Source organism: Mus pahari, chromosome 1, assembly GCF_900095145.1.
Source record: "Mus pahari chromosome 1, PAHARI_EIJ_v1.1, whole genome shotgun sequence".
Lineage (NCBI taxonomy): Eukaryota > Metazoa > Chordata > Mammalia > Rodentia > Muridae > Mus > Mus pahari.
This window is the reverse complement of record NC_034590.1, coordinates 3,778,938-3,795,168: the sequence shown is the minus strand read 5'-3', so window position 1 is coordinate 3,795,168 and position 16,231 is coordinate 3,778,938. Positions and strand designations below refer to the sequence as shown.

At 49.0% G+C, this 16,231-nt stretch overlaps 2 protein-coding genes across 2 annotated transcripts; both read left to right on the top strand.

Annotated features, from left to right (window-relative positions):
* The first annotated feature begins 3,978 nt into the window (after nt 1-3,978).
* Ffar1 (free fatty acid receptor 1) lies at nt 3,979-5,049 on the top strand. The gene has a single exon (XM_021186764.1). It carries the CDS (start codon nt 4,058-4,060, stop codon nt 4,958-4,960), a length of 903 nt encoding a protein of 300 aa, XP_021042423.1. The 5' UTR covers nt 3,979-4,057; the 3' UTR covers nt 4,961-5,049.
* A 4,208-nt stretch (nt 5,050-9,257) lies between these two features.
* Nucleotides 9,258-11,096, top strand: Ffar3 (free fatty acid receptor 3). The gene is made up of 2 exons (XM_021221959.1): nt 9,258-9,301; nt 9,541-11,096. The coding sequence occupies exon 2, from the start codon at nt 9,552-9,554 to the stop codon at nt 10,509-10,511; it is 960 nt and encodes a 319-aa protein (XP_021077618.1). The 5' UTR covers nt 9,258-9,301; nt 9,541-9,551; the 3' UTR covers nt 10,512-11,096.
* The last annotated feature ends 5,135 nt before the right edge of the window (nt 11,097-16,231 follow it).

The following is a 16,231-nucleotide window of genomic DNA, read 5'->3' as shown; positions in this document are numbered from 1 at the left end:
GGCAGGGGCTCTACCACTGAGCCACACCCCCAGCCCCTCACTGGGGGATTCTAGGCAGGGGCTCTACCACTGAGCCACGCCCCCAGCCCCTCACTGGGGGATTCTAGTTCTAGTACCGAGTCATACTTCTGGCCTCTTATTTATTGTAAAATAGTATCTGAGCTCACTCTGTAGCTCAGGCAGGCCTGTAACTTAGAATCCTCTCCCTGATCCTCCCAAGTAGCTGGATGACATGCCTGCACCACCAGGAGCTGTTAACTTTGTTTCTGGGAAAGGATACCCGGCTTTGCAGCCGGGTGAGTATTGGTGCACATCTTGATTCTTCTGTTTACCCAGCTGAGTGATCTTGGGCAGAGTTTTCCAACATGACTGAGCCTCAGTTTCTCCAAGATGAAGATGTTGTTATTCTCTACTACATATGTGGTTCGAGGAAGTAAAGTTTAGTCTTCTATTCAGTGGGGTAACACTGAGAAGCCAAGTGCAGAAGGCAAAACTCCTAAAAACCTCAACCCCAAATTCCCATCACTAGTTTGAAGCCAACCTGGACTACGTATAGAGACACAGTCTCAAAAACAACAACAAAGAAATAAGGAGACATGGATTCCTCCTTCCAGCGGTCCTCAGCAGGGACCTGCCAGGTTCTTTTACCAACCAAGACCTCCTGGATCTCCCCAGTTTGCTATTGGCTCCAATGATTCCAGGTCCCGGGACTAGCTTTCGCCATTCACCAGTTCAGCCTAGGGAGTGAGTGAGGTGTGCGAGGACCTGCAACTCCTGTCACCCAGGAGGGTCCCCTTCCTTCCGTCCCTCCCTTCTCATCTCCCCCGAGCCCGAGGAAGGCGCTGTTTCCCCTTTGTCCCCGGGGGATCTCAGGTGAGCACTGTTAACTTCTCTGGAGGCCAGTGGGACTTTTTTATTTTATTTTATTTTATTATTTTTATATTTTGTTTTTTCAAGACAGAGTTTCTCTATGCAGCCCTGGCTGTCCTGGAACTCACTCTGTAGACCAGGCTGGCCTTGATTTCAGAAATCTGCCTGCCTCTGCCTCCCGAGTGCTGGGATTAAAGGCGTGTGCCACCATTGCCTAGCTAGGGACTTTAAATGCTGTTTAAATGTAGGGCTGATGAGAAGGCTCTGTGGTCAAAGGTGCCTGCCTCCAAACCCGACAACCTGAGATCGATCCCCAGGGCCCACGTGGTAGAAGGACAGAACTGATTCCCCCAAATGCTGTCTGCACACTTTGGCATGTATGCACACATAAACACACAAATGTAAAATAAATATTTGGGGGGGGAGCTGGAGAAGGGTCTCAGTAGTTAAGAATGTGCAATGCTTTCAGAGTGATTTCTCTGGGTACCCTCATTTTTTTAAACATTTATTTATTTTTACACTAAAACATAAAACAAAACAAAACACTGTTTAAATGAGAGAAGGAAGGTTTTAGGGGCTTCTATACTCACAATGTAGTTAAGCAATATTCAACTACTAATTAATTATTCATTCATATTTATGGCAAACATTTGGTGAATATCTATTCACACACTGGCTCAATGTATAGAGTGTCTGCCTTACAGGCACAAATCCATTTGTTCTATGTCCAGCACTAGATAAATCGGGCATGATAGTGCTGTCAATAATCCTAGCATGGGGAAAGCAGAGGGCATAGGAAGTTCAAGGTCATCTCCCACTACCCAGCAAATTTGAGACACACCTAGACTGCTTGAGACTTCCTCTCAAGACACAAAGCAACAATAATAAAACAAACCCCACACCTGGCAGAGCCCGCTGTTGGGGTGCAAGAATTATAAAGCACGGAGCCAATGCCATGAAGCTTTCAATCAAGCCTGGAGTCTCCAAAGACCTCTTGAGGGCAAGGTCTTCTCCAAGGAGCAGAAGGCAGCCCTGAGGCTGACAAGGTCTGGATTAGGCTTCCCGGCAACCTCCAAGCACCTTCTTAGCCTGTCCCCAAGCCCAGCTGCTGATATAAAGCCACTTCATGACCCATTGACCACGAGATGTGGCTGTCAACAGCTTTGCTGAGGCGTGAAGAGCAGGTGGCCAGGAAGTCCAGAGGCCCAGACTCCAGAGCGCAAGTGGGCTTTCGCACTAAATTAAGCCATTACCCCAGGACCAGAACACCTATGAAGCACCATGAACCCATCAGACCTCGGCACACACGAGGACAGCCGTTTAGCAGGGATAGCAGACACGGAGTTGTAGGTCAGAGGGACAATGAAGGGCCACGAGGCACAGGGAAGATTGCAGACCCTCAATGAAAATGTCACTGTGTAGAATTAGACTGGAACTGCCAATGTGTGTATACGTAGGCGAAACAGAAATTAGTAAAAAAGCAACTGTGGGTCTAGGCATGGAAACCAGGACCTTGTGTACACTAGGCAAACACTCTACCACTGAGCTGTGCATACCCCCAGCCCCTCATTCATAGAGTCTAGGTAGCTGGTGTACCTCCAAGCCACGCCCCCAGCCCCCGTCATTTGTACTTATTTTGAGACAGTGTCATTAAGCTCTGTAGGCTGAACTTAAACTCACTCTGTAGCTCAGGTTGGCCTTGAACTTGTGATCCTCCTACGCCAACTTTCAGAATAGCTGGAATTACAGATTCTTTTGCTGTTCTTATATGAATGACAACATGCACCTCCTTTGCGTGACTGAAGTCTCCAGAATTCTTGTTGTTGTTGTTGTTACCTAGAAATGAGTCAATAAAGCAGAGATCTGCCTGTGAACTCATCCAGCAGAATCAGCTCCCAGTGGGTCTGGACGGGCAGTGGGTGCACCGGAATGGTACAATGCAACACGCCACAAATGCTGCTTCTTTAAGGTCTTCACCCAAGTCAATAATACCCCCATTCTTCCTCTTGCTTCTGGGTCCACCCTCATCTCCTGAAGACCAGCATAGGATGCCCCATCAGCTGCTCATCCAGGCTGCAAGCACTCCAGCTAATGGCCACCCCGCCCTTCTCTCCCTTCCAGCTCACTGCCCATCCCTGGCATCATCCAGAATCCCAGCAAGGGGACTCCTGAGTCTCAGAGACATCCGGCAGCACTGAGAGGTGAGTCCTGTTTTCAACGGCTCCTCTCTATTCTGGGTTTCTGTGCCCGAGAAGTTCCCTGAGGTGTAATATGCTGATGGGAACTGGCCTGGCCTGCCTTTGGGGCTGTCTGTTCCCTTAGTACCTGCTTTGCCTGATGTAGCTAGTATCCAACACTGTTCTCTCTCTCTCTCTCTCTCTCTCTCTCTCTCTCTCTCTCTCTCTCTCTCTCTCCCTCGCACACGCGCACGTGTGTGTGTGTGTGTGTGTGTGTGTGTGTGTGTGTGTGTATGTGTGTGTGTAGCCCTAGCTGGTCTACAACTTGCTCTTGCCTCAAACTCACAGATATCCTCTTGTTTCTGTCTTCCGAGTGCTGAAATTAAAGGTGTGCTCCACCACTCTGGGCTTTTTCTCTTAAAACCAAACAACAACTGTGTATGTGTATGCAGTTACGGTAACTGTGAGTGACCGATGTGGGTGCTAGGATCCGAACTCAGGTCTCCTGGAAGAGCAGCAAGCTCTCTTTAACTGCCGAGCCATCCCTCCAGGCAGCCCCTGATTTCTCTGGTGAGCGTTTTTTTCCTTTTGAAGGCGTACAGAAACTCTGGTCACAGAGTAAGGGACAAGGAGTGAACTCGGGGTCTCTGTCGCCCACACAGCCTGGTTCTGACTTCCCTCTGCTCCTCTTTCCCCAGAATCTCAGGAATCAGACATCATCGCCTTGGCTCTGGAACCTTCTTTCTCTTCCTGTTACACCCAGTCCTTATCTTCATCTTAAGAGCGGTATTGTGGAGGAGCAGCTGGGGACTGAGCGCTTGGACTCCTCAATGCTGATCCCAGTTCGGTTGCTATCCAGTGGCCATTTCCTTCTATGGGCCTTGGCATCCTCAGTGGCTCTAGGACTGGCTTCTGGTACTCTGGGCAGGAGGGACGCCAGTGGTAACATTCTTTTCTCTGCAGATGAGCTGAGTACAGTGAACAGGAGGAACCAGCACCCACTCGGCCCCATGGACCTGCCCCCACAGCTCTCCTTCGCCCTCTATGTATCTGCCTTTGCGCTGGGCTTTCCATTGAACTTGTTAGCCATCCGAGGTGCAGTGTCCCACGCAAAACTGCGACTCACCCCCAGCTTGGTCTACACTCTCCATCTGGGATGTTCTGATCTCCTACTGGCCATCACCCTGCCCCTGAAGGCTGTGGAGGCCCTGGCTTCTGGGGCCTGGCCCCTGCCGCTCCCCTTCTGCCCAGTCTTTGCCTTGGCCCACTTTGCTCCCCTCTACGCAGGCGGAGGTTTCCTGGCTGCTCTCAGCGCTGGCCGCTACCTGGGGGCTGCCTTCCCCTTCGGGTACCAAGCCATCCGGAGGCCCCGCTATTCCTGGGGTGTGTGTGTGGCTATATGGACCCTTGTCCTCTGCCACCTGGGGCTGGCCCTTGGATTGGAGACTTCCGGAGGCTGGCTGGACAACAGTACCAGTTCCCTGGGCATCAACATACCCGTGAATGGCTCCCCGGTCTGCCTGGAAGCCTGGGATCCCGACTCTGCCCGCCCTGCCCGCCTCAGTTTCTCCATTCTGCTTTTCTTTCTGCCCTTGGTCGTCACTGCCTTCTGCTACGTGGGCTGCCTCCGGGCCCTGGTGCACTCGGGCCTGAGCCACAAACGGAAGCTCAGGGCAGCTTGGGTGGCCGGAGGCGCTCTCCTCACACTCCTGCTCTGCCTGGGGCCCTATAACGCCTCCAATGTGGCTAGTTTCATAAACCCGGACCTAGGAGGCTCCTGGAGGAAGCTTGGACTCATCACAGGGGCCTGGAGTGTGGTACTCAACCCACTGGTCACTGGCTACTTGGGAACAGGTCCTGGACAGGGGACAATATGTGTGACGAGGACTCAAAGAGGAACAATTCAGAAGTAGCAGCCACCTCTGGGGGCGAGGGGCACTGAGTGGAATTGGATGACTCTGACTCTTCCAGGCTCCCAAGAGGGCAGATCCACCACAACTCAGGAGGCCTGGCCCAAAGCCACCGCAGAAGCCACTCATGGGAAGGGTTCCACCTGGAGAGGACAGTGTCCTTGTACGAAGAGAGTGGAGCCAAGTGCTGGACAACAAGGGACAGTACATCTGCCTGACACACCTCAGCCTGCTCCCAATTGCTTCTGGCCTGTATTGTTCTAACTGCCTGCCATAGGCTGTGCGCAGTCCTCTCCTGGGGATGAAGGGAAGCTCACCCCTGATCAGGAGAAAAAACCACCATCATGACCCAGTTTTGGAGTGTTTCCCTGAGATAAGAACATTTTCATGTCTGAAGAAAAGAGGCAGCATCATGGCCCTGCCATATCACGCTTAATCCACTAGGGGACAGCACTGAACGTTCAGTTTCAGCGAAACAGGGGTGGGCAGGCGGGGGGCGGGGGGGAGGAGAACTGGCTTGAAACAGGGAAAGAAGGGGCTTTGCAGGCCTGAGCTCCACCAGGGGCAACTGTGGAGAGAAGTAGGTGGTTACAGGTACCGCTTCGGGGTATCTCATTTCACCATCACACAACCGTTCCGCGTAGCACCCCTCCCTCTTCGTGTGTGTGTGTGTGTGTGTGTGTGTGTGTGTGTGTGTGTGTGTGTGTGTGTGTGTGTGTTTTATTGGAGATAGACTCCAGAGCCTTCAACCTGCTAGGCAAGTGCTCAGTGGCTGATCTTTATCCAGGTACTTCACCACCACCACCACCACCACCCNCCCCCCCCCCACAGGCACCATACACCTTTTGTTTTAGCAGACAAAGTTTAGGTGTGGTCTTGAACTGAGGCAGGGGAATCACTTGGGCTCAACATCCAGAGAACCTGAGACTGTTGGCACAGTTCCCCAACTCACACAAACTGTTGATTTTCAGCCAGGTGCCAGCTGTTCAGATGAGCAGGTTGTGAACCAGACTCAGTGCCCAGCAGGGGGAGCCAACACCCATGCCACTCTGTAGCATTTCTGCTTGTCCAGGGAGCATCGGTTCAGATTTGAGCAGACACCACACACTCCTTCAGCTAACTGCTCTGGGGTGCAAAGCAGTACTCCCAGACAAGGGATGCCTTCCCCCAATACAGCGTGAAGTAGTTATGGTGCTCACCACCTTTGTTTTGGGGAGGGCAGGAAGCTTTCTTGATGCCCTATAGCATAGATGAGCTGGAATGTGGTCCTTCCAAGTAGGACCCTTAAGGCTTAATGGACATTTAGAAAAACTAGTGGTGTCAGCTATATTGGTCATCATTTAGAGAAGGAGGAGAGGCACACCCCAGCCCGTGAGAGGGAGGCCAGAGGAGAGTGTCCATGAAGGAGACAGACACTTGGGCATCTTTGGGGAGGTCAGGTATCAGAATCAAGCTTATTCTTAGTGATGATTAACAGAAGTGTTGTCAGTGAACCTGAACCGGTTCATACAAATTATTCCTTTGGGCAAGTGGACCTCTGTGAGGTCAAAGCCATCCTGGTCTACTTAGTGAGTTCCAGGACAGCCAGGACTATATAGTGAGCCTATCTCAAAAACAAAAAACAAACACAAAGAAAAAAGAAAGGAAGAAAAAGAAAAAAAGAGAAAAAAACCAATCTCTTTGAGGCTTTAAATTCATTTGAATATAGGGCTTTTGAGCAGTAGATCCAGATCACTTAGAAAAAAGACCAGCACATAGTAGGCATTCAGCAATCAGCGCGTAGTAGGTGCTCAGCAAACATTTGCTGAATGCATAGATACTTTGATCTCTTGCCAAAGAAGTTCTGTGTTGCTTATTTGGTAACTATGTCGAGAGCCAGACCATGAAGTAATGGCTGAGGTGACTATTTAATGTACCAAGGCAGATGCTGGCCAGCTCTCCCAGCATCCCTTGGTACCTGTGGCTCCTCCCAGCACTTCTCTGCCTGCCCCTACCCTAACCTCTCAGGCCTGGGCTTCCCTTCCCCTAGCCTGATCCCTAACTCAGCCACCTGGCTACACCAGTCTTTTGGCCTCTTGACTGGGTCATCTCTGACAGGGGCTCTGCTCTTGCTCCCCCTCCCGCTCTCTCCTCTCTCGGTCCAGTTTAGTCTGCTGGCCACCGTCAGCCTGGACTCTCTCTTCCCTCTGTCTGCTTTCTCCCTTATAGCTACAATAAAAATCTTCTTCATCCTTTACAGTAGTCATGTCCTCCTCCTTTAATTTCATGTTTGTATTCACCATGAAAGCCAGAAGTAGCAGTAGACATGGCCTCTGGGCAGTGAGGACACCAGAGACTCTTAGTAAAAGTCGGTGTAGCACCTCTGTCTGCCCCATAGTGCTTAGAAACCTCTGTCCCACTGCCCTGGGGCACCTGCTGGGGTGCAGCCACTGCCTCCAGTTACCTGGCCTTCCTCCCCCTCGGGGGACAATCCACTTCCTTCCCAGGGCCTATGAGAGCAGAGTGATTCACTCCAGCTTCCTCTGCTTCCCCACCTCCAACTTGATCTCTTGATATCCAGCTCCCTCCGGAGACAGAGCCTCTACGTCTTTATTATTTAGTCTTTCACTAAATGCAAGCCCCAAAGCAATAAAAACTGCATGGTTCACAGCAGTACCTTTAATAACGTCAGGAAATTTATCCATGCTAAGTATACAAGCCAATCTTTAAAAGTAAATTTGCAAATATGTACTCCATTTTCACAGCCCCAGAAAAATCCCTTCTGTTCCTTACACCATCATCTCTCTATCTCCCTATTATTAATCTACTTTCTGTTTTAAAATATTTTCCTATTCTGGACATTTCATGCAAATGAAACTGCGTGAGACAGAGCCTGCTATGCCTAGCTTGCTTCACTTAGCACACGTTTTAGGGTTCATCCATGTGATGTGCTTGGGTAGTTCACCCTGACTATGCCGTTATCCTGATGCATCTGTCTGTTGATTTCCACCTGTGAGCCAAGGTCACTAGGTCTGGGATGAGGACGACGCATGAGCCAGCGTTTGAGAATGCGCGTGTGTTCAAGTCTCTTCAATAAATATTCATAGCAGAATTATTGGTATCATGCAAACGTACGTTCAACTTTTTAGAGACGCCACCGAATTGATTTCCAAAGTGCTACCCCATGGTGCGTTCCCCTCAGCCATCAACACACACTGTGCTGTCCCTCTGTCTTTGCCAGAACTTGGTTCTGACTAGTGTTCTGCTGATAACCATTCTGGTGTGCTCCTGTTGGTTTGCTCTGTTCCACAAGTACGTGAGCAAATGGGTGTGCTATCTTTGAAGATAAACAGAGCCAGATGCAAAACATGTACCCCCACCCCACCCCACCCTACCCCACCACCATGATGCCTAAGAAGGAAGGGGACCTGGAGAGCAAAAGGATGGTAGACAGAAAACAGTGGTACCCTGAGGGCCTGTTGTGGATTATGCCCCCCACCGAACTGCTGTCACCATTGTCTGCACCACTACCAGCATCTTCACCACCATCATCCCAGATCTTTTCCTGCACCACAAGGACCCCCGCAGGAAGAGGGGCAGACTCTATGTACTTAGCATGCCTTGTTTTATTTGAGACAGGGCTTCATTTAGCCCAGGCTAGCCCCAAACTGTGTGTAGCCAGGAGTTGACGGTGACCCCGAACTCCTGATCTTCCTCCCTGACTTCTGGATTATGGGTATGCATCACCACACACACCTGCTCTCTGTGCTGGGGCTGGAACTCAGGGCTTCGAGCAGGATCGGCAAGTGTTCTACCAACTGAGCTATATCAGCCCCACTCTAAGTGCTCTTTCCACCGAGCTATATCCCAGGCCAACATGCATGCTTTAATCTATGAAATTAGATTAGTACCTCTGTTTTATAGAGCGGGAGACACAGGGTTGAACTCATTCCTTCCCAGATCACAGAGTTAGCAGGGCACAGAGCTGACTGCAGAGCCCAGTCCTCCATTTGTGCCTCCTACTTCCCACTCTGATGAGCGCTAGATATGCATCGTTCTAAAAAGGCACATGAGAGATCCAAGTGAAGGAGATAAAGGCAAAGCCGGATGGAGGAAGGTCCTCTCTGCAACCGACCATCTGCGCAGAGATGCACACATCCTTGGAATTTGTCCTTTCTCTTTGCATATGGACACAGCCCTGATAGCTAGCTCAAAGCATCTTTTGTGCAGTTCTGCAGCGAGGGGAGTGACATCATAGGCACCATCAAGTCTTTATCATTTCTGCTGGACAGCTAGCTCACTACCCTGGTGCTGCAGGAGCCAGCCGAGTGCTGGGCGGCAGAGTGCCAGTTCTCCAATACTCTGGTGAGTGTGGGGCTGAGGGTTACACACAGAGGTGGCACCTTGGTGATGTCGGTACTGGGTGAGGGACAGGAAACCAGGGAGGTAGGCAGGACCACCTGCAGGGGAGAACATGTGGAGCTATGGTGGTAGGGTGTAGGCAGTGTAGACAACAGTCTTGCCTGATGGGTAAGAGTCTCCCGGTGAGGGAACCGGAAGGCTCCCCAAGTCTCAACACTATCCTCCTATTCCTGTCTCCTTAGCATCTGTGACCATGGAGACAAGCTTCTTTCCTGGCAATCACTGGCTTTTCTTTTCCGTGTACCTGTTGGTGTTCCTCGTGGGACTCCCCCTCAACGTGATGGCCCTGGTGGTCTTCGTGGGCAAGCTGCGCCGACGCCCGGTAGCCGTGGACTTACTTTTACTAAACCTGACCATTTCGGACCTGCTCCTGCTCCTCTTCCTGCCGTTTCGCATGGTGGAGGCAGCATGTGGCATGAGATGGCTTCTGCCCTTCATCCTCTGCCCCCTTTCTGGGTTCCTTTTCTTCACCACTATTTACCTCACCTCCCTCTTCCTGACGGCGGTGAGCATCGAACGTTTTCTGAGCGTGGCCTACCCACTGTGGTACAAAACCCGGCCCCGGCTGGCCCAGGCTGGTCTGGTCAGTGTCGTCTGTTGGTTCCTGGCATCAGCTCACTGTAGCGTGGTTTACGTCACTGAATACTGGGGAAATGTAACCTACAGCCAGGGGACCAATGGAACCTGCTACCTGGAATTCCGGGAGGACCAGCTGGCCATCCTCCTGCCTGTGCGACTAGAGATGGCTGTGGTCCTTTTCATGGTGCCCCTGTGTATCACGAGTTATTGCTACAGTCGCCTGGTATGGGTTCTGAGCCGGGGGGCCAGCCGGCGCCGGCGCAAGAGGGTAATGGGGCTTCTTGCAGCCACACTGCTCATCTTCTTCGTCTGCTTCGGCCCCTACAATATGTCCCATGTGGTGGGCTACGTCCGCAATGAGAGTCCGACCTGGCGGAGCTACGTGCTCCTCCTCAGCACCCTCAACTCTTGTATTGACCCCCTGGTTTTCTACTTTTCGTCCTCCAAGTTCCAAGCCGACTTTCATCAGCTCCTGGGGAGGCTGATCAGAGCTTGTGTGCCTTGGACTCAGGAAGTCAGCTTGGAACTGAAGGTAAAGAACGGAGAAGAGCCATCCAAGGAGTGTCCGAGCTAGAGAAATGAGTGGACCGCAGGAGGGGGTGGAACCATTGGCTCAGTGCTTTGGCTGACAAGAGAGCTATCCAGGGGCAGGAAGGAGTAGGCTCCTGTGTGTCTGCAGATCATTCCCTAGCTCAGATGGACTAGAGTGCACTGTTACAGGCTGCAGACATTGCTGTCATTCAGATTGACCTGGGCGCGCTCACATTCGGGGCTCTCCATGCCGCTGCCCTCCTTCCTATCCTCTCATAAGCCCTGGATTTCACTCTGAAAAGTTGTGGGGATGAGAGACTTCTCTAGAAGAGCCAAGTCTCTGCCTTGGCCATCCAGCTTCAGAGCCTCCCAGGGTGGAAAAGGGAGGGATTGCCCAGGGCTGGAACTGAGCTTGGGGTGTGGGTGTTGGGGGGTGCGGGGTTGTAAGTCCCTGACTCCTCCTAGCTCCTCAGAATGGGGGAGTTGGGATTCCAGGGGTTGGGGAACAACCTGCCCTTGTGAGAGTTTTCCAGACAGTTCTCACTCTTCTGTAAATTCACATCTTCTGGGATGCTTATGAACAATGGCAGGCAATTAGAAAAATTATCCAAATAAATTCGGTACCTAGGAAAAAGAAAATAATGTTTCCTTATCTCCTTGGCTTTTCTGGGCAGGGTGTGTGGTGGATGGAATGACCACTCACACACTGAAGGAACGGAATGGAACAAAAGCCCAGGTGCCTGCAGAGGATGGGGCTGGAGGGATAGAACTAGTGACAGTTTTATCTTTAATTTTTATTTATTTTTTTTTTTTAACTTAGGGCTAGGGTTGCAGCTCATTTGGTGACTGAAAATGGGCTTTAGTGTAGAAACCTATACAGCTGCTTTGTGGGTGAAAAAAGGAAAGGTGTATTCCAAACTGCCAAGGCTGTCTCTGGGGGAGCAAGGAGATGGGACAGGGGAAAGGTTCTCAGGGTGACATGGGACCTAGAGACAGGGACTGTGGGGGGGCTCACACCTCGGCCCAGCTCCCCAGCCAAGAGTGATCCTAACTCAGGACAGGAAGCAGGGGTGTAGAGGCAGATGTGTGCTCGCAGATGCCCAACGGGATGATTTACAAGGCTGGGAGAACAGGGTTTGAGGCTGCCACTCCCAGGCGCTTCCACCCTTTCTGATAAGTGTCTGCTGGGTCGTCTCTCTGCTTAGACCCCACAGTCATCTTTCCAACTCCCGGCTGTGGTTCTTAACTTTGCCGATGCTGCGACCCTTTAACACACTGCCTCGTGTTGTGGTGACCCCCCAACCATAAAACTATTTTGTTGTGACTCCATAACTGTAATGTTGCTACTGTTGTGAGCCATAATGTAAGTATCTGTGTTTTTCCCCTGGTTAGGTGACTCCTGTAAAAATAAGGAGTCTCCACCCACAGGTTGAGGACTGCTGCCTGAGAGTCATTACCAAAATAATTCCAGGCAGAGAACAGAGGTAGACACCTATCAGGATCCTAAATTTAAGGATAGCCTGGGCTACAGATTAAGACCCTGTCTCCAAATAAAATAAGGGCTAGGAATAGAGCCCCATCATGGATTCCTTGCCTAGCAAGTACAAGACCCTCAATTTGATCCTCAGTGTGGCTGAATAAACAAAATAACTCTTATTTATGTTAGCATTTTTTTCTAGGCTTCACCCAACAGTTACCTAACAATGCCCAGGTACAAGCCTGGCTTGTTTGGCCTTCCTCTGTCTCTCTCTCTCCCTTCCTCTCTGTCCACCTCCCTTCTCTGTGTGTGTGTTCCTGGCTGGCTTTTTCCCTTCTTTCTTTCTCCCCCATCTCTGTCCTTCTCTGTCCCCTCTCTTTCTCTGCCTTCACTCCCTCCTTAACGCCCCCCATGCCCCAAATAAGCACCACTTTACATTAGACCTGCTGTATGTCTGGTACTCAGGGGGATGCCTCAGCATCTGATAAGGCACCTCCTTGTGCCACATCATACCGTATTTCACAAAACACAGCAGTGGTCCCAAGACCTGGGTTCATAAACTTGAAGGTTCATAGTCTCGCTGCTGCATGGACTTTCCAGCCATTGGATTGCTAAAGCTCTCCATCCAAACATCAGCAATTTGGTAATCTACCCCACAGGTTGGTGTAAATGGCCCCTGGTCCCAGCGGAGGGCTGTTGAGCTCCCAGCCACCCTCTGGTGTCCTTGGGGGCGAAGGTATTCATAGTCTCCATGGCTGACCCTTCTCAATGATCCCCTGCCTTAGGGCCTCTTAGACCCTTGGGTGAGATTTCTCTCTTCTCGACACAGGGCTCCTCCCTTTTTACTCAGAAATCCCAGCTCATCTGATCTCTCTGGGGTCCCAGCCCCCAGCCCCTAGTTGCCACATGACAACCTGGCAATCTAGCCTGAGCTGCAGGTTCTGTTATTAGACTATCCTTGGGTCACCTAGGGATAGAAATAATAACTTTATTCTCACTCTTTGACATTATCTCCTCTTTGACAATATCTCCAGACTCCCTACCAGGAAGCCTTCTAGACTTAAAGGCTTCCAGATTCACACACTAAACACCCACTAGATAATAACTCTAAGTGGCCACTTAATTGCACTTTTGAAAGAATTTTTACAACGCTTGCCAGCGATCCAGAAAAACGGAAGGTTTTCTATGTAGAAGCTTTTTCCTACCTCACTCCAAACCTCTTTATTCCTCCTGATCCCCAACTCAGGTCCTATCCTTGACTAGCTTCTTCTCTCATCCTTGCTCCCTGCTCCTGAGACTCTAAAAACACTCTCCAGATTTTGTTTCAGACTGAACTCACTCTGCCTCACCCTGCGGCCATCTGTTTACTCCAGCTGGGAGTCTTAAAGCTCTACTTCCTGGGAAAGTTTTATTTCTGATTTCTTTTCCATTCTGGTTTGTACCAGCTCTTAAACAGCTGTGGCAGGAAAAGGGTTGGGTGGTTACTAGATCCCTAGGCACACAAGCCACCGAGCCTCTGCGGTATGCTGGCCTTAGACCTGCCTCGCTGCTGGGACTGACATGGCATGGCAGTAAAAGATCTCCTCACATGCACATAATTCCCTGCCTGCCGGGAAAAAAACATGTCTATTTGTCTCTTTATATGTCTAACTATCTGTCTCTTTGCTGATACATAGCCACACTTCTGTAAATAAATGCCATTCTATTTCTATGACTCCCACCACCTTTTGTAAGTAAGGGTAGAGAGGCATAGCTACAGCTTCAGCGCCATCTTAACTAAGGGTAATCACATGACTGACTTTAGTTTTAGTGCCATCTTAGTTGAAGGCAGTCACATGACTGTCCACCATCTTTATTATGGGCAGTCACTGCTTCATGTCTTACTTTAGAACAACCTGACTTTTAAAACAGATCTCCAAAGACACTTTTCAGTTAGATAAGGTTTTCATATAGTTTCTATCCTGCCTTGGTAAATAGTAATTTTAATATTACTTTAAAGGTTTACAACATTCAAAAAGCTGAAGATCATTGTCTTAAAGATGTTTAGCCTTATTTTTGCTACTGTTATTAAGTTACAATGCAGCTTCTTGTTTGCTAGATACAATCTAGAACAAATAATTTAAAAAATTGTCTAACTCAGATATACTTACTAGACACTGACTCTTAATCTTGTCAGAGGTCTGCTAAATATAATGTTACTGTTTAAGTTTACTATGACAGACAGACTCCCAAATCCTAACAGTGATCCACAAAGGGCTGCAAGAAGATATGGGCACAGCAATAAAGGACTCTAACTGGATTGTGGTATGATAACCACTGAGAAAGACTGTCCCATTGCCTTGTCCACTGCCAGGACTCAGTCTAAACTGTGGACAGAGAACAACTGGAGAATTAAATGTCTCATATTGCCGAAGACAAGGTGAGAGTCATTTCTCCCATGTTTCTCCTTCACAGGAAAAGGCTTCTTATCTTCTGGGCCTGATGGCCAGACTGCCTCTGCCCAAGTTGTGATGGAGACCATAGGGACCTGGGGAAAACTGTTTAGGGAGTGGACTATAGACCAACACTGTCATTTTAAATAATATATAACATCTAGATTATAATTTATTCTTCCCGGATTTCTGATTACGTTGACAGGTAAACTACCCGCAGCTTGACAGTTAGAAACCAGACAACTAGCTCCTTACCTCAAGGTAATCCACCATGTTAGCTCGTTAGTCAATCTGTTAACTACTTAGGACTACCAGATCTCTTATCAAACAGGCAGAGACAGGTTTGCCTTGCTCACAGGCTTCGTGGTAAAAGATAGACACGTTTCACGTGTAGCCTTTTGCAGATGTAACCTTCTGCCACTTCCTTATCTTAAAAAACTAAGTTCGTAGTGACTGCTTCCCAGTGATTAACCCTATATCTCATGGTAAATAATCAGCTAAAAGGCTTAAATTGTGGAGATCTAAATGAGGGTCTAGGAAGGCGTTTTAAGATCGGCAATCTTAAGATAGAAAGGTTAACGGACATACAAAGGTGAATGATGATAAATGATTTAAGGTTCAGCATGCTTGCTATAACACTGTTATACTGAGATTTCAAAGTTTCAAAATCCTAACATCAACCAATGGAATTCTGAAAAATAAGCCGAACCCTAATAAAACATTACACTATATGGTCCACTTTCATAATCACAAGTTCAAATTTTAAGTTTCCTTTGGTTTACTTCTAACTATAGACTTAAAGTGTTTCTCATGCCAAATCTATATGATCAACTATCATAGTTACAAATTTGTTTCCTTTGGTCTACTTCTAACTATAGACTTAGAAACTAAGGTGTTTCTCATGCTTAATCTATATGGCCAACTAGCACAAGGTCAAATTTTTAAGTTCCCTTTGTCTTTTAATTGTAAACTTAAAAATGTTTCTCATTTTGCTAAATTAATATACATTCAGCCTTCTAGACAGACGGGGAAAGCCCCTCTTGCCCCTTCTGCTCCAGGAAAGGTTTTGGCCTTCCCTAAGCTCACCTTAAAGATTGTTCGTGCTGTTAACAAATGTATCTCTTTTGTAAACTTCTAAGCTCCTGGAAACCCACTCAGATCTACCTCTCATAGAACAAACAGACTCCACCGGGATAAGAACAGCTGCCAATCAATAGCCTGAGTTCCTACCTGTTGGCTATTCCAGAGGGTGGGATTCCTCCCCTGTTCTCTGGTTTGGGGACTCCCCTCACCCCAACCACCAAGACCTAAAGGTTTCAAATGTATACCTAAGAAAACGCTTTTGGATTTTGTTTTCTCCCAAACCTACCTAGCTTTATTTTCTGCCTCTAATATATGTGTAAATTTCAACAACTTGCCAAGTCCAGGCATTTACTCAATAAACGACGTCCAGGACAGCTCCAGAGAAGCAGCCCACAGGTGCTCCGGTCTCCTTTCCCAGATGCTTCCATTGGGCCTGCATCGTCCTACCAACGGATGGCTCCACAGACCCTGGACAGCCAGGAACCAGCCAACTCTCCTAAGACTGGACCAACATGCCCTTAGGTTCGCAGAGGCAAAACAGTCACATCAAAGACAACAGGAAGGAGCTAAAGATCATGACAACCCTATTCCCACTTGACCATCACCTCTTTCTCATTTCTCATTTTTTAATTAAACCGAAATGGAGAAATGTTAGTATTTCTTCTAGGCACAGCCCAACAGCTACCTAGCAACAGCCCGGTAGGAGCCTGGCTTATTATAAAAGGTCTCTCTCTCTCTCTCTCTCTCTCTCTCTCTCTCTCTCTCTCTCTC